General features: G+C 38.2%; 1 protein-coding gene across 1 annotated transcript in view; it reads left to right on the top strand.

Annotated features, from left to right (window-relative positions):
- Positions 1–21,608, top strand: part of tcaim (T cell activation inhibitor, mitochondrial) — a 29,956-nt gene that overhangs the window by 1,997 nt on the left and 6,351 nt on the right. The window contains exons 2-9 of the mRNA XM_038298674.1: positions 816–891; positions 6,638–6,770; positions 7,501–7,651; positions 9,248–9,503; positions 9,716–9,838; positions 12,850–12,947; positions 17,589–17,680; positions 17,763–17,995. Of these exons, the coding sequence (XP_038154602.1) occupies positions 821–891; positions 6,638–6,770; positions 7,501–7,651; positions 9,248–9,503; positions 9,716–9,838; positions 12,850–12,947; positions 17,589–17,680; positions 17,763–17,995 (1,157 nt within the window). The 5' untranslated portion in view covers positions 816–820. The remainder of the gene's footprint in view (positions 1–815; positions 892–6,637; positions 6,771–7,500; positions 7,652–9,247; positions 9,504–9,715; positions 9,839–12,849; positions 12,948–17,588; positions 17,681–17,762; positions 17,996–21,608) is intronic.

Genomic DNA, 21,608 nt, shown 5'->3' on the forward strand with positions numbered 1-21,608 from the left:
GAGGAGTTAAGTGAGACACTTTGCCAATGAAATAAGTAAACACAATTACATTTTCTTATTTCAATTGCATATTATCTAATTATCTTATTTTAAGAGTAAAAATACTCATTCCATTGGAAAATCATCTTATTTACCTGCTTAAATTGATGGTAGATACGCTTAATTTAAGATATTTCAGATACCAGGCCAGGTTTTTGATGTGTATTAACTAAGGCTGAAACCATTAATCGGATTAATTTATTGAAATAATTGTAAACTAATTTAGTAATTGATTAATCATTTACTGGAGTATAGAGACTCTAAAACATTCCTTTAGCTGATTGATTGTCCCACTTAGAGCAGTAATTATACCAAAACTGTTAAAAAATATAAACATTTTGCAGTTAAGATAAAAAAAAATGTTTTCCTCTTCCAATCTGCTCTATCAAGAACTCCTCAAGTGGAAAAGTTTTAGTTTCACCTGATTTAACTACATACCTTTGGTCCTCCGATTATTAGCTTAATCAAAAAATTATTCAACAGATGAATCGATTTGCAAAATAATCATTAGTTATAACCCTAAAATGAACCTTTGTGTGAAAAGCGGCTCCATTTTGTGCTTCATAAATGAGACCCAATGAGATTTAACTGACTGCATGAATGTTTTATTGCCGTTTTATGAGCTATAGAGCAAAAAGAAAGGAAGAGTAGTATATCTATATGACTGTTCTGAGTGTTAAACTACGGTGGCCTGTGGCCTGAATTCCAGTAAACTATTAAAACACTTGTCTTTGTTTTTTTGAGAGATCTGACTGTTGAAAATATTCTGATTTCAGGACTCATGACCTGGTTTCATGTTCATCTCTGCCCAGCAGTGATGTCTGTTAACACTCTGCTACGATGCAGCACCAGGTAACAGTTCATATGTTTGTAGAGATTCTTGAGTTAAGCTTTTTAAAGGAGAAGTCCGCTCATATTCAGAAAACAAACTTATGAAAATACTTTAAATATGAAATTATTACATACTAGCTCTGTAAATCACTCTCATCATGGCGATTCGATTCAGTATCGATTTTCTGACCCATCGATTAGATTATTTTCGATACTCAAGATACATCACCATACGATTCGATTCATTTTATTATTTTTTTTACCTTACAGGCTGGCAATGTTTCAAATTTGAAATTTATCAATTTTTATTTTAAACCTGCCTGTTTGGAGAAGCTTCTCACTCAAGACATTTTGTTGGTGATAAACAGTCAGATGAAGAGGATGCTCACTGTCCATAATCTTCTTTATTTTATAAGGAAATCTTTGTGAAATCATCGTCAAAGGAGTTCCTAGACCAGAGCTGGCCTTCTTTATTAGCTTGTCGAGCCTTTTTAAGACTTTTGCTCTGATGCTGTTACCCCGCAGATGATGGAGAAAGAGATCGGACTCTCCACAACAGACTGATAGAAGATATGAAGCATATTTCTGCAAACACTAAAGGACCTAAGCTTCCTTAGAAAGTACAATCTGCTCTGTCCCTTTTTGTAGACGGCTCCACGTTTGTGTCTCCAGTTTAGTTTGTCGTACAGGTGAACATCAAGAGATTTCTACTCCTGCACCTTCACTTCTTCCTCAATGATGTTTGTGAAGAAGGCGTGGGTTTAAAATCTAAACTTGTGACCTCTCAAAAACTCTATAGACAACTGATTTAATCCTCAATCTCCACAGGTTGTTGAGCCAGAACAATGGTGACAGACGTCAATTGCACTCATGCCGCTCTTTATTGAAGTTATGCTGATTTAGATGAGAATGGTTGTTTGAGCTTATTATAGTTTATGGTTTCTACAAAATACAGAAGTAAATTAAAATGAATAAACAATACAAGCATATAAAATCTACCTCGAATAGAAATGAACAAGCAATGTATACAAAAGGCAAATAAAATCAATATGTTAAAATAATTATTGATAAATAAACTTAAGAGTTAAACAAAGAGAAAACAGGGCTATTTCTGCCAATTTCCAACAAATACAGTAAATTCCAACAGCACTTAAACGCCTTACTGGATGCAAGGGAAAATAATGAGAAATGTAATCTTTCCAATGGTACATAAATGCATCATCGGCACATCTTATGTAAGATAAAGAAGGCGACCAAATTAGAAACAAACAAGCTACATTAAAAGATTTCCAATAATATGATAAAAATAATCATTATTGTGTCAAAAAACAAAGAACAGTTTAATTAAGTAACAGACCAGACAACTTAGAACAGGGAACTCAGTATTTTACTATAAGTCTTCAGTTAACCAGGCAATAAAAGAGGAAAAGGTATGGGCTCATAGATGCCTTAACCCTTCTGAAAAGAAGATGTGAAAGTCCACACTTATACAGAGAAATGTTGCCGTCATCTGCTGAACGTTACTGAGTGATAATTGAACTGGAGGGAAAAGTGAGCTCTGATTGGTTGTTGCCTGGTAGCCAAGTTTCATAAATTATTATAGGATTGTGATTCATTTAAAGTGTTTAGAAACCAAAAAAACATCAAATCCTTCTGAATAATGTTAATAGGATTCAACATTTTCCAGTTTCTTCTGAAATCTCCAATCATCTCCTTGTTTTTTTTGACATTCAGAATCAGATGATTGTTTCCACACCATGAAACAAAGCCGTTCACCAGCTCTCTGTATTCAGCTTGTTCATCTTTTCTGCAGATGACAGACTGTCTTTTATTCTTTTCTAATTTTCCAGTCTTCTTTAAATCCCAGTCAGAAAGCTTGGCTGAAAGATGCTGGAGTCTGTGATATGATCCTGCAGTCACGTTTCAGTAAAACTCATAATAATACGTTGCCCATATTCTAGCTGGGTTCTTGCTAAGGTTTGGAGTCCTTCTAATTGTTTTCTAAAGATCTCACATTGCCCATGATGATTAAAGGAAAAGGTGGCTTAAATTTCTTGTTTCCCTCTCTTCTCATTGCTAATGCTCTATATTCCTTGTCCTTTTCAACTTAGCTGTTAGTTGCAGAAGTAGCTGAAGTATTATTAGCTGAGGAAGAAGACTGTCCACAGGACAACAATCAGTCCATACTGCACAAACCGATCTGTTATTGAAGAAAGCCATTTCTTAAAGATATCCATAAAAAAGTCTAGTTTAAAATTTGCCACAAGTCACTTGGGAGACATGGCAAACGTGGAAGAAGGAGCCAAAATAGGCAACAATGCAAAACCTTATGCAGTGTTGTTTTCGTCATGGATGATGAAATTTTTTCTTTGCTCCTTTTTCAATGACGATAACGAAAACTGAGGGGATAAATGTGGATCTTTGATGACGAAAACATGACAGTCATAGGTGTGAGTTTTGGTTAGCGAGACAACACCAAATAAAAATGTTAGCGGTTAGTCGGTCAGACGTGTAAAATGCATCATTGTTCTGTAATCTATTAGACAAGCTAAGCAGTATCAGCCATGCAGCTGCATCTTGTTTGGTCAGGCAGCCCACCTGGCGTGCAGCGGTGCACTTTCTGCATGACCACAGATGCATCATAGCAGCAGCGGCAGGGGGGAAATAAGCCGAAATCATCCAGTACTCAACAAAAACAAAGAGAAAGATGTCATATGCGGACGCACTGTAGATACTGCATATTTCCCATTCGCCTTTTTCTTCCTTTGGAAACTTCTCCTTCGCCTGTTTTTAGCTGATGTAAGGAGTACATTTCTCCACTGTGAGATCAATAAAGTCTATTAATCAACTCTGATAAACTCTCCTCTTTTACTGGATGCACAGATGCGCTTTATGCTCCACACTGATGGTTCACTCTCAGCAGTACGGCTCTTCCTGCTCTTGCTACTTTATAAACTATGTGGCTGATCATTTTCTGCCAAGTGTAAAAATCCCTTTGTCTAGCTATCAAGATTTTATTTCTTCCAGCTAAAAAGAGGTGATGCGAAACATTCTTAAATTTCTATCAAAAGGAATCCCTAAATTATATCCAAATAAAATATTTCATTGCAAACTGTTTATCTTTGGATAAAGAGCCAGATGAAAAGGTACATAGATCTCTGAATATTTCTCATTGTTCTCTTTTCTATCTATTTAAATATGATGTAAATGTTTCCCTGTATTTTCATTAAAACATTTTCTCTGTTTCCTTTAAACATGTCAACATTTTAGTTAACATATTAATTTAGGTTTGGATTGCCATGGCATTACAGGCAATTATGTAGGTTCTCTCTTATTAATATTAGTATTTATTTTTTATCAAAACCCTGTGAATTTAAATCTACTTTACCCCTGAGATGCAGTAACAGAGGGGCAAACTGAAGAAAGAAGTAGAAAGAATAATGCTTTGTTCTTTGCTTTTTTGGAGCAGTGAAGATTTTATTGATCTTTGTGTAACGTTAATTCACCGTAGATCAGGAAGTGTTTTCCAAGGGATGAAAAAACATATGTCTAAAACTATTCCTTTTTTGTATATTTTGTTAGCTGGTCTGTCTGCTATATTAACCGGTATGATGTCTTGAAGGAGATCTGCTATTTTCACAACTTTTGTGAGACACTTTTGTAAAAAATAGAGCATTATATCATAAAAAAGTTTATTTTAATTCTATAAACTACAGTTTTCAGCCCAACAGCAATGATAAACTGCATGGCAGCATTCTATACCCAGCCATTGTAGTATCAAGGCTAGAGCTGTCAGTCTGGGAAAGAATCTGGTTTTTATTCCAAATTGTAAAGGTGAATTATTTTTTGCAACATAAAACTGACTAAAACTAGACTAAAGCCTTCTTTAATTTTTTGTTGACTAAAACCAACTAAAACAATCACATATAGTAACGACTAAAATGCGACTAAAACTAATTATATATAGTTTTCGTCCTGAAGACTAAGACCCATTTACACTACCCATTTGAAACCATAGCAATGGTAACCGAGATAACTGTTGAGTGTAAATAGCAGGCACAACTGAACCGGACAGCACCAGACATAACCGAACCACACTAAACTAGCTCATCAGTAGAGTTCAATAGCATCACAGGTCTTCAGTTAACAAAGAGAGCATGAGCAGACTGCATCATCTCCTTACAGTCAGCCTCCATAATCATGAAGTTTCAGACATTCATAAAAACACAAGCTTCCCTACAATGTCACACGATTTCCAGTGATGGTTCTGCTTAGCAGTGTGATGAACCTCAACATCTATTGTTTCCTGTCGGTAAGCCCTGATTAGACTATAGTTTGTCGTATCCATTTTCCAAAAGCCGGCTCTGTCAAGTAAATTCACTAAAGGCTGCCTTTTTTGTTTGACTCTCCACAAACGAAATATCACCATGATAAAACGTAAATTCCTGAATGTTATGGGCACCGCCATAACGTTCAGGGACATGGAAGAGGGTTAAAATTGATGGGAAGGTGGATGGAGCCAAAGAAAGGAGCATTCTGAAAGAAAACCAGTTGGAGTCTGCAGAAGACCTGAGACTGGGAAAGAGATTTATCTTCCAACAAGATAAAGACCAAAACAATAATAATTTAACTTTATTGATCTCACAATGGAGAAATTAAGTCTCTACATTTAACCCATCCCCATGGGGAGCAGTTGGCCACCAATTTGTGGTGCCCGGGGGAGCTATGGGGTTAAGTGTCTTGGTCAGGGACCCAGAGACTGTGGGGATCGAACCGGGTACTTGCAACCCTCTCAGAGCACAAGTGCAATGCTCTAACCCACTAGGCCAACACTCCCATTCAATAGATTTCGTTTCGCTTCGTGATTGTGTCCCCCTTGAAGAATTATGATTTTATATCTTTGTGTCTGGAGCCTGAAATGCTGCAAAAGGTCGAAAAGTTCAACGGGAACAAATACTTTCGTAGTGTACAGTAGCTCCAGCAGGTAACAGCTTTAGGACAAACGATATAAATACGTATTCTAATCGGTCAGATTATGATCACTTCCCCGATGGTAGTTTGGTCATCTCATTTTTCTTCCTAAAAAGCCAGTAGTCCAACAAAGCAAGGCGGGCTGATGTTTACACCCTTCCATGGATGACTTCAATCAAAGAGGAGGACCAAAATTACGATTTGTGGAGAATGCACTCTTCTGGCCCCTCCTGGTTTAAACAGAAATATACCAAGACACTTTGACACTCCCAATATAACAGCAGGTTTAAACTGGACGGTTAATCTTTCAAGCGCAGAATTTCCTCTTCCCACATTGCATCCTCATGTAATGTGTTTTCTAGGGTCACCATTCATGTGGTATAAGCACATGATGATGATGTCACAGGATGAAGAGAGCACATCCAGTTAGTCACAGTCAGAGAAACAGGACTACACTGAAAAACGGGCAGATCTCCAACATCTATAAGCAAAGGTGTTGATGGCACCTTTGACCTGTGTGGCTTATTAGCCCTGTCAACTCAGCTCCTCCAGTGGGTTGTTTTTGACACCTAGAACACCACAAGATCTGATGTTCTAAGCCAGTCAACAAGCCTTTACTGTTTGGTCATTAGCCACCTTTTTTTCCTAATACCTTAGTTAAAGGTCAGAACTGTGAGTCAGTGTATACTGTAGCATCTACAGTAATTACTAAAATCATCTATCCTTTTGTTTCTTCCTATAATAGCAGATTAAACAGGAACATAGAGATTAATATTTCTGTCTTTTGTTGTTTAAGGTTACAAAGGAAGCAGATCACCTCATTCCTCGTTCAGCAGAGAGCTCTGTCTGGTGCAGAAGCTGTCAACGCTCTACGGCCATTTTATTTTGCTGTTCATCCAGACTTCTTTGGTCAATATCCCAGAGAACGGGTAAGTTATGCAGCTAAAGCTCTAGTGTACGTCCCTAGATGGATGGATATTCAGCATGCACACGAACCATCGGCAGTGCAGGTATAATCCTGCTGTTTGTCACAGAAACAGTGTCTTTTAATATCAGTAAATTATATCCGTGGAATTGCTAATGCCTGATAATTAGCCTTAAAGCTAATATTACACTACATAAACATTTGAAATTTGGGTTTCAACTTCTCTTAAAATAGTTCTTTTTTTCAATTGAGCAGGTAAGTGAGACAATTTGTCAATTGACTAAGATACTTAAAATTTGAAATAAGGAAAAACAACTACAGTCTCTTATTTCACGTGCATAATATCTAATTATCTTATTTTAAGAGTAAAAATGCTCATTTCAATGGCAGATCCTCTTATTTAGCTTCGCAAATTAAGGGTCATTACAATTATTTTAAGAAATTTGTACATTTTTTTTGTACACTGTTTTTGCAGTCAAACAATAACAAAGATTATAGATACCTAATATATTTTTATACATGAAACCCTATTTCCCACACAAATGAACTATAAATACTGTTTATATTTTATTCTAAAACTTTTAATATTGATAATTTTCCTTTCTGTACACAATTATATGCCACTTTGTATGGTGGATTATTACAAAGACATTATAAAAAGTCCTTGATTTTACGGTTCTAATACGGCAAAAGGTAAAAACATCTAAGCATTTTGATTCTGTTTTTTTGGACAGGAAGTGAATGAAAATTCTTTGAAGAGATTGAATGGCTACTTGGAAAACTTGCAGAAGCCAGGCTCAAAGGTAGTCCGGCCAGTGAAGCTCACCTTTTATGTGAGGGACACAAAGGAGACCGCCGAGAGGCAAGCAGGCATTTTCCCTTCAGGTACTGTTCTTATATTAGTATTTTTTTCTATACTCTAAAGCAACGGGTTAGGGTTAGGGTTCAACGTTTTCCAGGCCAAGGACCCCCAAACTGATGGCGAGGTGTAGCAGGGACCCCTAATTATATATATTTTATGAAACTGTGTTCTATCAAACTGGTCCTATAGCCACTCTATTACAGATGGAGTAATGTAACTAAAGTAATTTCTCCCTGGGATTATTAAAGTATTTCTGATTCCTGGTTGATGGGACAGGTGTTGTGAATGAAACGGTGCCCAGCTTGAAAGAGCTCCTGTGTGTCGCTGAATGTGTGCATTGATGACTGAAAGACATCTTCTGCCTCCATTTATCTGTTTACTACAGTCTGTTGAATTCATGTTAATGTGGATTTAAAGACATTTCAATTAGTGGAAAAAATTGCAGGGAGGAATAAAAAAAAAAAAGTCTAATCAACCAAAACTTTGGTGACCCCCATGCAGTACCTCCAGGTTCCCCCTAGGGGTCGCGGACCCGCTGTTGAAGACCTCCACTCAAAGGGCCTGATCTTTAGAAGGTTTATGTGGCTTAAAACAGGTGTAAATATGTTTGTACGTGCAGAGCAGATCTTTGAAGAAGGTGCAAAGTGATTTGCGATTGTAGTTCAGCAGAGTAATTAACCACAAACCATTTTTGCCTCAGTCAATATGCAAATGATATTATAAAGGTCATTAAGATGTATAAAGTAACTTCTCCAAAACTGAACCTATCATTTTTGCATCTTAGTATTTCTGAAAGACACATACACACCGACATGAAAAAAATATCTGGCATTGCACCAATGCCAGATACACCGTGTGCATATAAATATATTTTGACCATCAGAAAAAAAAAACAATAGTTTTATAATGGATAAAAAAATGCCTATTCCGATGGGCATAAATTAATGCAGCAGGATGACAGACAATCTATACAATTGACAAAAACAAAGAAAATGGATGAAGTAAAATTTTATTACTATGTTTATTAGAAAAACAAAAAATATAATGAGCCTGCAAAGAGACATGTGGAGGGGTCAAAGTGCGCATCTCTTACTCCTTGCAACAGGTATTTTTTTCTCCCCCAGTTCAACAAAGTACAAAAATGAATGTTATTACTTAGAGCTATAGGCTACCTACGTAGAATGCTCCATAAATATGATCTATTATAACTATTGTTTTTTTATTTATATCATTTTTGTAATACCTTCCAACTACATGGCTTAGAACCTCATCTTTCTTTTATGAAAGCGGCCTCAGTGTCGTGCAACTTTTAGATGTGTATTCTGCTTCCACATCTGCTTCCAATCAGAGCTCATGAGCCGAGCTGGGCTGCTGCTGCTGCTGCAGTTAAGCTGTTTGATTCAGGTATTTAGGGAAACATCTAACAGTAGCAGGACTCCAGGATCACAGTTTAATGGGGACTGGTATGTCATCTGATCATTTGCGCAGCATTTTTTTTAGATCACTTGCTACACGCTGACTTATTCCAACTACTAAAAAGGAAGCTTTGCAGATCAGGCCCTTGGGGGGCTTTACTTGACTCGTTATAGTTGCTGAAGCTTTATACCTGTATTTTCCAGGTTTCCGGTCTGTGACGTTCATGCTGCAGACTAATGATGTTCTGAGCACTGTGACAAACATCCTGACGTCCTGCAGCTTGCCCGTGGAGCACATGAAGGAACTTAAAGAAGGTTTTGGAACACCTAAAGGTCTGCCGAATGCAGGGGTACCTATTTATAGACCAATCAAATGGGATAAAACCTACTACACCTTCACTGGTTTCCGAGATCCAGAGCAGGAGCTGCAGGAGGCCAGGAGAGTCGAGCCCACGCTCCAGTAAGTAACACTCATCCTAGCTTCTATATATGGGTTAAATCTACAGGATAGATATTTTGAAACCAAATGTATATTTTCTGTATAGGACACATTTCTTTTTTGTTAGAAAAACATTTAGACACATTTTGTTTTCCTCTACAATAGTCTAATCAAAGCAAAGAAAATTGTCTGTTTTTTTTTAGCATCCTTTCATTCTGTTGTCTCTCTTTCAGCCGCTGGCTTAGAAACAGTGAACCCGAGGCAACAAAGAAACATAATGCTAGTCTTCCACGGAGAGAGGAGCTCAACCGATTGAAGAGGGAACTGTGTGAAAACTTTCATTTGTCAGATATCAGGTATGTTTGGTTCTTCTGTATCCTCTAACACTGACTATAACAGACTTTAAAGGAATAGTACACCCAAACCATGATTAGCCTTAATTTTCTACTCACCCCCATGCTGAACAACACTCTGGAGTACTTTTTTGATATCTCAAATGCATCTGGAGATCTGGGAGGCTTCTTGCTGTCTGCTGACATTCAAATAATGGAGGTCTATGGCGCCCGAGGCAGAAAGGTCCATAAAAGTCCACAAAAAACGTGTCAATATTCCTCCATACTGCTCGTCCAATGTATTCCAAGTGTCCTGAGTGGGTAGCGTCCATAATTTACTCGAAACAAAGTCATTTAGAATGTTTTTAGAGCATAAACAGTAATGTACAGGATTTCCTAAAAGCGCGCGCCTGCGAGTTCACGAGCCTACGGAAACCGCGGCAGACCAAACTAGATGAAAATGCGCATACATGTTGTCCTACTCCAAGCTGTATAGGCTTGAAAGCCAACTACCAATTAAGTAAATCAGGTGTTGTGCATCTCTGTAATGAGAAGGGGTGTGGCCTAATGACATCAACACCCTATATAAGGTGTGCTTTATTATTAGGCAACATCCTTTCCTTTGACAAAATGGGTCAGAAAAGAGATTTGACAGATTCTGAAAAGTCAAAAATGGTCAGATGTCTTTCAGAGGGGTGCAGCCGTTTGGAAATTGCCAAGCTTTTGAAGCGGGATCATCACACAATTAAGCGTTCATGGCAAATAGCCAACAGGCGCGCAAATTAAAATAAAAAAAAAAAAAAACGCAAAATAACTCCCCATGAATTGAGAAGGATGAAGCGTGAAGATGCCAGGAAGCCATTAGCCACCAGTTGGGCCATATTTCAGAGCTGAAACATGTCTGGAGTGCTGAGAAGCACAAGGTGCTCAATACTCAGGGACCTGGTCAAGGTAAGGAAAGCCGAAAAAAGGCCACCTTTGAACAAGACACACGAGACAAAACGTCAAGAATGGACCAAGAAATATCTGAAGACTGATTTCTCCAAGGTGTTTTGGTCTGATGAAATGAGAGTGAGTCTTGATGGGCCAGATGGATGGACATGAGGCTGGATCAGTAAAGGGCAGCAAGTTCCTTATTGACTCAGACGCCAGCAAGGTGGAGGTGGGGTAATGCTTAGTGTTGCACCGATACCGATACCAGTATCGGACGGGGCCCCGATACTGCCCTAAAATGGTGGTATCGGTATCGGCGAGTACCAACAAATAGGGTTTATTCAACTATTGTCACCCACTCCTGGTAGGCAATAAAAACTTTTTATTTTTATTATCCAGTAGAACTTTTTATTGAAAAATTATACTGGATTTACTTTGTATTAGATTTTTTTCCTGCTTCACAAAGGTAGGCAGCAGCTTGACAAAGCCATGATGGCAATTATTTTACATTATTATGGTATCGGTATCGGCCAATACTGCACAGCCAGGTATCGGGTATGGGTATCGGGGCCAAAAAATGGCATCGGCGCAACACTAGTAATGCTATGGGCTGCTATCATCAAAGATGAGCTTGTGGGACCTTTTCGGGTTGATGATGGAGTCAAGATTAACTCCCAGATCTACTAACAGTTTCTGGAAGACACCTTCAAACAGTGGCACAAGAAAAAATCGCCATCATTAAAGAGAAACCTGATATTCATACAGGACAATGCTCCGTCCCACGCATCAATATACACCACAGCGTGGCTGGCCAGGAAAAAGTCAAAAAGGAGAAAAAATAATGACATGACCCCCTTGTTCACCTGATCTGAGCCCCATGGAGAACCTGTGGTCCTTCATGAAAGGTGAGATCTACAGGGAGGGAAAACAGTGTCTGGGAGGCTATGGTGGCTGCTGCACGCAATGTGGATCGCAAACAGATCAAAACACTGACAGAATCTGGAAGGAAGGCTTTAGAGCGCCATGGGGAAGAAAGGTGGCTATGTTGGTCACTGATTTGTTTTTTGTTTTTTTATGAATGTCGCAAAAGTTTATTTCTGAATTTTGGAGTTGTTACATCGGTTTACCTGGTGAAAATAAACAAGTGAGATGGGTATATATTTTTGTCTCTTTTTTACGTGTCCTAATAATTCTGCACAGTAATATTAACCTGCACACAGTTATCCTTATAAAATGGCCAAATCTAAAAAAAAAACACATCAACTTCCAAAAATATGAAACTTTGATATTAAGGAGTCTTTTGGGTTGATTGAGAACACAATTGTGGCCTAATAATAAAAACAGTCCTCAAAAATACAACTTGCCTAATAATTCTGCACACAGTGTATATTTTGAAATATTTTAATTTTATAATTCAATTTAAATTTATTTTTCATGGGTGAGTGGGCAGCGCTCTATCGCCCTCTATTGGCCAGCCGCCACTTGTGCTGATATTAGAAAATGTAATTAGTACTTTTGAAAACCTTACTGCTTTAAAAACTGATTGCTTTAATACTTTTACTTAAGTAGAAATTTGAGAGTAACTTTTATTTGTAATTGAGTAAGATTTAAGTGTCAATACTTTTACTCAAGTATTACTGTTGAGTACTTTGTTCAATTCAGTTTATTTATATAGCACAAATTCACAACACAAGTCTTCTCAAGGCACTTTACAGTTCAAGATCATATCATACAGTCAAATTAATTCAAAGTGCACCACTGGTGGGGAGCACTGAGTTTACTATACTTTGGGTGTAACAAAAGAATTAGGGGGAAACAAAAGGTGACTCTGATCCCTCCACCATGGGAGGGATCAAAGTCACCCTTTTTAACGTCAAGTCCAGTTGCCTAAACCTTTCAAGCTTGACTCCGACCTGGATGACTGAAAATGTTCTCAGATAGTTAGGTCTTGTTTTAATACACTTTTGAGGATAAGACCATTTGATTGCACTGCAAATTAGTTTTCTTTAGAAGATAAATCTGTTAAGATTAAGCTTAAGGGCGGATCTGGACTAGTAAAACACAGCTTAATCTTAAAATAAGGATTGTTTGTGCCTTTCCAGGTGGCAGCGCAGCTGGGGGGTGGCTCACAAGTGTTCTCAGCTTCAGAGTCTGAGTCGACTGTCACACCAAAACCCGGAGGCCCTCACCCACCTGCAAGGTAAAGTCTGTTGGTATCTGGGCTAGCATTGTCAAAGTGCTGTTAGAAAGTTGGACTCATGGCAGCTGAAACAGATTATCCTTGCCTGTTCTAAAAGCACAGGTTGTTTTTTTGTTCCACTTTTTGTTTTTTAATACTTTAAGCCCAGAGGGTCTTGGAGGAAATCCCTCCCCTTAAATTACATATGTGTATTAAAACAAGTACAGCTCCCAAATTATAAATTGTATATTAACAATTGTTTTTATTTGTATAACATAAAGACATTGAGGAATATTTTTCTGGTGGAACCACTATTTTAGATTTTACAATGTCTGATTTATAGGTAATTAATCAAAGAAAAAAAACATTAGCCTCGCCAATTTTTTTTCCAAAATAAACACAGCAGATATGCTGATTTACATAATTGGAGACCTCCTGCATAAGACAAAGCCTTTCCTCCTGAGATTTAGCCGTTGCTTCATCGGAATTTCATAGAAAATAAGAAAAACAGAGCAGCTTATGTAAGGTATGCCGGTTACATTACCTGAAATTCCTAGCAACCAGTCGTTGAAAAGGTCAGAGCCTCTAGTTTCCAATGATGACCCTGCTTTAGGGGGTGTGGCTTAAAATGAAAACCTGTTGTTGCATTACTCCCGCAGTCACACATTTCAGGTGTAATTTAAAATCTAATTTTATTTGTTTAAACATCTATAAAACAAAACGTTCTTGTGAAATAAATTTTTTAAACATGTTTTAGAAATTTTAAGGCCCCATTTTAAAGGTATGTGGGTGAAACACCATGTGACTGTGTTTTGGCCATTTCTATAAATAGATATAGATCAGCTGTTGGCAGCTGGGGCCTGTACTGGACTTAAGGGGTTAAGCTTCAGTCACTAAAACAACAACAACCCCAGTCAGCCTGGAGGCTGGCAGAGAAGCCAATAACATGGAGGAATCTGCAGAACTGAGGAGCTGTTTAGTGACGGGATGTTTCCCAGCCAGCCGCCATATCGTTGCTCCCAAAACAATCAATTGTTTTACATCCCTGCTATTTCTGCTCAGCTGTTTGCTCTTGTTAACCTGTTTTAAACACTTTCATACATTTAATTAATTTTTTTTCTTACATTAATATAACTGTAAAGTATATTATAATGTAAATATGCCTTTAGTGTAGTCATTTAATTTCATAATATATATTTTTTCTATTTTATCTTTTTGTCAGCATTTCACTTGTCATATAACTGCTGATAGACAGGATGTTTCTTTTAATTTTATATTTGATATAGGCAACAGTTTGGGCTAAAAACTGAATAAAACTTGTGTAAATACACAGAGCATATCTCAACAACATGCCTACTCTGGATAACCAGAATCCAAAATATATAAAACAGAGGAGGGATTTACCATAAGGGCAATATTAGGCAGTTGTCTAGGGCCCCTAGTTCCTGGGGGCCCCATAAAACTCTGTTTACATGTAGAGTTAATACATCTACTTCCTATTTGTGCACATTAATAATTGTTTTGATAAAAATCCTTTCTCCCCCCCTTCACTGTCCACCATATTGGATCAGTCCATTTGCTGCACATGTTCAGAAAGGTCCAAACAGACAGCAGCAAACCATTTGAAAACAAATGATGCAAAGAGCAGTGTTGCCAACTTAGCGCTTTTGTCGCTATATTTAGCTTCTTTTCAGACCCCTCTAGAACTTTGATTTCAAAAAAAGCTCCTAGCGCCAAATCTAGTGACTTTTTTCTGCTACTGGAGACTTTGGAGACAACATCTAAAAGCAGCGAACTCTGCTCTCCAGAGCAAGTAGATTGGTAACCCCGCCTCCTGCTCTCCTCTATCTTGTCTGCTGTCATGATTCATGCAGCTATTATTTGATCCAAATGAAAAATGGACAACAGATAAGCAGATCATGGCTTTTCGACAGTCATGGCCAAAAGTTTTGAGAATGATTCAAATGTTAATATTTACAAAGTCTACTGCTTCAGTTTTTATAACGGCAATTTGCATAAACTCTAGAATGTTTTAAAGAGTGATCAGCGTAACAGCAATTAATTGCAAAGTCAATATTTGCCTAGAAAATGAGCTTTATCCCCCAAAACACATTTCAAAGTCATTGCAGGCCTGCCTTAAAAGGAGCAGCTAACATGGTTTCAGTGATTGCTCCATTAACACAGGTGTGAGTGGTGATGAGGACAGGGCTGGAGATCAATCTGTCAGGATTAAGTAAGAATGACACCACTGGACACTTGCATCATTGTTTCTCTTCTGTGAACCATTGTTATCTCTAAAGAAACATGTGCAGTCATCATTGCACTGCACAAAATGGCCTAACAGGAAAGAGAATCGCATCTAGAAAGGTTGCACCTCAGTCAACAATCTATCGCATCATCAAGAACTTCAAGGAGAGAGGTTCCATTGTTGCCAAAAAGGCTCCAGGGCGCCCAAGAAAGACCAGCAAACGCCAGGACCGTCTCTTAGAAATGTTTCAGCTGCGGGATCGGGCTACCAGCAGTGCAGAGCTCGCTCAGGAATGGCAGCAGGCCGGTGTGAGTGCATCTGGACGCACTGTGAGGCGGAGACTCTTGGAGCAAGGCCTGGTCTCAAGGAGGGCAGCAAAGAAGCCACTTCTCTCCAGGAAAACCATCAGGGACAGACTGATATTCTGCTAAAGGTACAGGAAGTGGACTGTTGAGGACTGGGGGAAAGTCATTTACTCTGATCAATCCCCTTTCGCATTGTTTGGGACATCTGGAAAACAGCTTGTTGGGAGAAGACGAGGTGAGCGCTACCACCAGTCTGGTCTCATGTCAACTGTAAAGCATCCTGAAACCACTCATGTGTGGGGTTGCTTTTCAGCCAAGGGAGTCAGCTCTATCACAGTCTGACCTAAAAACACAGCCATGAATAAAAAATGGTACCAGAATGTCCTCAGAGAGCAACTTCTCCCAACTGTCCAAGAGCAGTTTAGTGATGAACAATGCCTTTTCCAGCATGATGGAGGACCTTGCCATAAAGCAAAGGTCATATCTAACTGGCTCAGGGAACAAAACATAGAGATGTTGGGTCCATGGCCTGGAAACTCCCCTGATCTTAATCCCATTGAAAACTTGTGGTCAATCATTAAGAGACGGGTGGACAAAGGAAAACCTAGGAATTCTGACAAAATGCAAGCAATCATTGTGCGAGAATGGACTGCTATCAGTCAGGATTTGGTTGATTGAGAGCATGACAGGGAGAATTGCAGAGGCTCATAATATGATTGCAATTGTATTTCTGTATGTGATGCCACAACTGACATACTCACATGAAAACCAGAGAATTATTTACTTTTGCCGTCGCCTTTTTGGAAACACAGGAAGGAGCAATCAGCTAAGTGAGCTTAGTGCTTGGAAAAAAATCTTTCATTCCTTTAGAGACGGCATGAAAAGTCAGCTGAGTACAAAACATAGAGAGGAAAACAAGAAGAAAAGGGACAAGAAGAGAGGGACACAACCTAGAACAGATAATGGCTGTCTATTCTATGAACATTTCTCTATCTGTAGAATGGCTCTGTTTTATTTTTTGTCTTCTCAATTCAGAGGGCCCCTGCCTCTCTTGCTTAGGGCCCCAAAAGTCCTAAATCCTCCCCTGATATAAAAAATACCAACAGGACTGAAAAGGAACTAAAATATGGATAATTTTAACACGATTCCTTCACTGCCTGCTGCTCATACACCTTTGTGAATGAGGTATTTAGATGTAATTGAATCTAATTGCCCTATTATGAGCAACTTTAAGGGGATTTATAGGTCAGAAAACGGAACAAAAAAAGCCTAATTAAAATGTGTCATGAAATAGGCATGATCATTTAAATAGCTGACTCATTAAAGGCTGTCCAGATTGTTTTAGAGAACAGGGTCTCCTTAGGGCTGAAAATTATTTTTCACAGAAACATTTTTTGGGGGAAGTAAAAGCATAAAGAAATCAAATGTCTGAGGAGTGCGACAGGAAAACAAACTGATGATGTTGAGAAGATTCTCGCTCAGCTGATGGGATTGCAGTCGCTGCTTAAAGGGGAACACAGTTTTTTTTTACATTTAGCCCTTGATTTTAGGTTATTACATCATGTTCTACTCACCCATATGAGTTTTGTGTCATTTGGAGCCGTTCTAAAGATATTCGGTTCCAGTTATAAGCGCCACTTTGTTTTTAAAAGATATAAATAAAAAAAAATATAACCGTGGATGTCTGGGGGACAGTGATTGGCCTCCATTTTCTGAATGCTGGCGTACCATAAATGATAAATGATGAACAGTTTAGTTTGTGCCTTCAACTCGTTGCCCATAGGAAGACGTTACTGGATATAACCTAACGGAATATCTTCAGAACGGCTCCAAATGACACTAAACTCATATGGGTGAGTAGAACAGGATGGAAATAGTAAAATCAAGGGCAAAACTAAAAAAAATGGCTTTCCTGTTTAAGGACCAGCACCAAATGCCTTATAGAATAATTCTGTGACCCCTTTAATAAAAGAAATAGTGACAAAGAAGTTATAAGAAGAAAACTAGTAAACACTACAGGTACCATAGGCTAGGATAAAATGAGGCATGAAACCACATGGATGCAGCTTGGATGGAAACCATTTAAATGCTGTCCCACCTTCCCATCAGGCCATACTGTTGTGTTCGCTGACCAGTCGGGCATGAACGCCTCTGGAGATGTCATGCTGGGAACCATGGATGTTCACCATCAGTGGACCAAAGTAATGCAGCTGCAGTTGTCCCACTGCAACATGTTCCTTCTTACGCTACTTTTCCTAAAAACTCCTCTGAATGTGCTTCCAGTTCTTTCAGCAGCTGCCCAGCTATCGGCGCCTTCAGCAGCAGACAGATTGGTTGAAGGGAAGAATCAGTGACCTCCTGGGTGGATCTGAAGTCATCCAACTGGAGAAGCTGGGACCCATCCAGCTAATCGCTGAGCACTACAGCACGCTCACTACTTTTCACAATAGCCTGATGTCCAGAGGGCTGCGACTTCATCCCAGGAGCCTGCATGGTCTCACCGTGGTGCTGGAAAAGTATGTATTCATTTGACTCTCTGGTGTTCATTTTGGACCCTGTCTGTGTTATTCAAACGCGACAACATTTTTCATTTGGCGAGTTAATTCCAGAGTACCATCCGCCACAGTACGAGTAAATGTCCTTTCTTCTTTTAATCCCCTCCGTCCCTTTGTTCCTTACACGCTGGTAGAGAGAGAACACATCCCCAACAGTTGGAGCAACCAATCCTTCTAAAAGACAAAATGCTGATGAGGAGGAGGAGCGAGGATCTACTGTCCCCAGGGCGAAGAGAACGTTTATTTTTTTTAAATGGGGCTTTCTGGAAAATTCCAAGAAAGTATTAAAAAAAGATAATCCTCTGGGCCCTGTTTTCAAGTTTCAAGACGTTTCGATTCCCATCTAGGAAGCTTTTTCAAATCCAAACATCAGAAATGGTGTTTAGTTTAAGACTTTATAGAGTGGACCAAAGCAAAGCCTTCTTTTAGGATTAGAAACATGATGAGCAGGTCCACCCCTTTGGAATGGGGGTCGTTTGGCTTCTTCTGTTTGCCTGTAATACCCGAAACCTGTTTATGTCTCTGAAAGGGGGGTCGTTAAAGGGAATTGTTGGCCTGGCTGAAGAGGCGAGGTCTTCTGCTCCGCTGTAATGGGGTGGGGGTTGCAATGATAGCAGGAAGTAATCAACTCACTCGCTGAACTGTAGGTTTTTGAAAGCTGAAATCTGAGTCCTTCCTGAGTTCCTTACAGGAAGACTGTTTCATTAGAGACTAGCTTGTTTAGGACGATGCTAAGCTGCTGTATGGAGCAAATATGCAAAACAGAACAGATATGATTAATTTGGGGCTGCTGTCAGTTTATAAAACTTATGGCCGGGTATTAGCGCCAGGCTAGAGATTTAAAAAAAATAATTTTATTCTAAGAATGAAGTTACAAGAATAAAGTCGTAACATTAAGAGAATGAAGTCAGTACCCCTTTCAGAAAAAAAGCTTTGAGCTCTGACCAGCAGATGACGTCCGACCAGCTCCAGCAACCAGAGTCCACTTTGACATCCTGCCCAGTTTGATGCTGCTGCTAAAAGATTTCCTGATTAGTCAAACTGATGCTAAAGTATAACTTCACATGATGCTCCACATTTCTTCCTTTAGGGAGGACAGTGCATCTTGTAAGAGTTGTTTCTCATAATATTACGACTTTTGTCTCGGGATTTTATGACTATTCTTGTAGTTTTAGGACTTGATTCTCGTTGTGTTATGACTTTTCTCATAATTTTATGACTTTATACTGATAATTTTATGACTATTCCCGTTGCGACTTTATTCTTGTCATTTTATGACTTTATTCTCGCAGTGTTACAACTCTTTTTTCGAAATAGAAATAAAAAATCTCTAGCCTGGCTATAATACTCTGTTGTAGAAACTAGAGAGCATCAGTGAACACAAAACGCAGTAAATGAAACATTCACTGGATGTTCACGTCTGAGGCTCAATATAAACAACCCAATGCTGCAGCAGCTGTGAGAGCATTGATGGCTTTATCAACACAAAGAGGAGGATATTGTTTTGCACTGCCCATGCCACTGGAACACAGCCTACGCATTTATTTATAGACAATATAACAAATGAAAATTATTTGCTGTTTTTATGGATGGTTTTATTTATGGTCACTATCAGATAAAATAATTTTGCACTTTTTAGAATGAAATTTACATTTGAAATTATTTTATTTAATTAAACTACATTACCTTTTACTGTAACTTTATTGCAAAATAACTTAATGATTCAGAGTAGTGATGGTTAATGAGGCATCTTGAAGCCAAACTGTATTGACGCTGCATTGATACTGCCTCACACAATACTGACACCCGCTGGACATTTAAAGACACTACAGGCAACTGATTGGAAAGACTACCCGGTACACTGAATTGATTTGATGACCTGGTACAATGATAGAATTTACGTTATTGTAGGTTATATTATATTATTTCATATCCATGTTTAAATTAAAAATATTTTTGATATTTTCAGATGCATTCAATAAATAATGTGAACATATATCATAATGTGAACATTTAGTGGAAAATTTGAATGAGGATCCTTGTGGACTAGGATTTTAAGTCATATTTTTAAAATGATACAAATCAGTTATACAGTAAAAAGAGTAAATAAACTAAGAGTCAATTTGAAATTAACTTGAATTCAGATAAGCTGGGTGATAACTTAGAGGAAAAGAATGATGCAGTGAGAAAATTAAAATAAACGCAACGGCTGGAATGTTCCTATTGCTTTTAGGCTGCTCCAAAATTTTGATAATTTTATTGATAAACCGCAAAAGATGAGACATTTTTTTGGAGATGCAGTTTAGTGAGTCAGTCACTTAGAAACAACTCCTGTATGGGTCACACGACTGTCTTGAAACGACACTCACACCGATACAGTGTTTTGCTACGTGGGCTCGACACATGCACTGCTGGACCACTCCCACAGACTGCCACTCTGGGTCTTAACTGCTCCCTGGGTGCTGCACAATGGCAGCCCACTGCTCATCAAGGGGATGGGTTAAATGCAGAGAGTTCATTTAGCTGCATTGTACTTCTCACAATGTATTGACAAAGTTTAATTCTATTTTATGTCCCCTAAAAATATGAGGACATTTTTTTTGTTCTGGCTTGTAAAAACATGCTTGACCTGTGAGTCAAAAGGATAATTTTGAGCCCTGAACACAGATATAAAATCAAATTTGAACACATGAACTAGAAATGTTTAACATAATAAAGTTTAAAGACAGTTGGAGTCCCTGAGTAACATCTTTAGCCCAAGAATGCTTCCTGGGCTGCTTGCTGCTCCCTAAGAATGATGGGTTATAAATGAGAAGACAGAATGTACATTTGCAAAGACAATAAAACAGATAAAGCTTACAATTATTATCAAATATTTCAATAAAAAATAGAATAGTCATGAAATAAAACCCTTTTTATGAATGAGATAAATGTAGATTAAATACATAAAATTTTATCTTCCCAATAAGTTGTAATGAGCAATAAATTCAAATCGAATATACCTCACAATTTTCAGAGCTGGGACAGAAAACTCTTCATCAATAAGTTTATTTTTTTAATAGCAGCCAAAGCTGAAGCCAAGATCAAAGATAAAAAAAACAAAGAAAAACAGAAAATCATTAGATTAATAAAGCTAAAAATGTAACAACAACATATGAAGATTAAAACCAATGGAATAAGACAGAGAAATAATAACAATGAAAGAGAAAATAAAGTAAAATCTCATTTGTGTCTCAAGCCATTTAAGCATTGATTGCATTAGTATCTATATTATAGAAAAAGTCCGGTCAGCAAGGAATAATCAATGGATCATTATTTATACCTAAAACTAAAACGTTCCTGTTGATTTAACGATTATTAATCAGTAAAAAAATAAAAAAAATAGTTTTTGTCACGATAACTATGTCTGGCTGCGGTACGCCTAGCGCCATTCTCCCCGCTTTACAAGCAAAATCAATGGGAACTACTAGAAACATCTGCAATCAACAACAATTATTGAAGATTTCCAGAGGACTTCACCATTGAAATTCACCAGAGCTATAGTGAAACTGACAATGCCCACGTGCATGGCAGC

Source organism: Cyprinodon tularosa, unplaced genomic scaffold (assembly GCF_016077235.1).
Source record: "Cyprinodon tularosa strain WSP-4 unplaced genomic scaffold, ASM1607723v1 ctg411, whole genome shotgun sequence".
NCBI classification, from domain to species: Eukaryota; Metazoa; Chordata; class Actinopteri; order Cyprinodontiformes; family Cyprinodontidae; genus Cyprinodon; species Cyprinodon tularosa.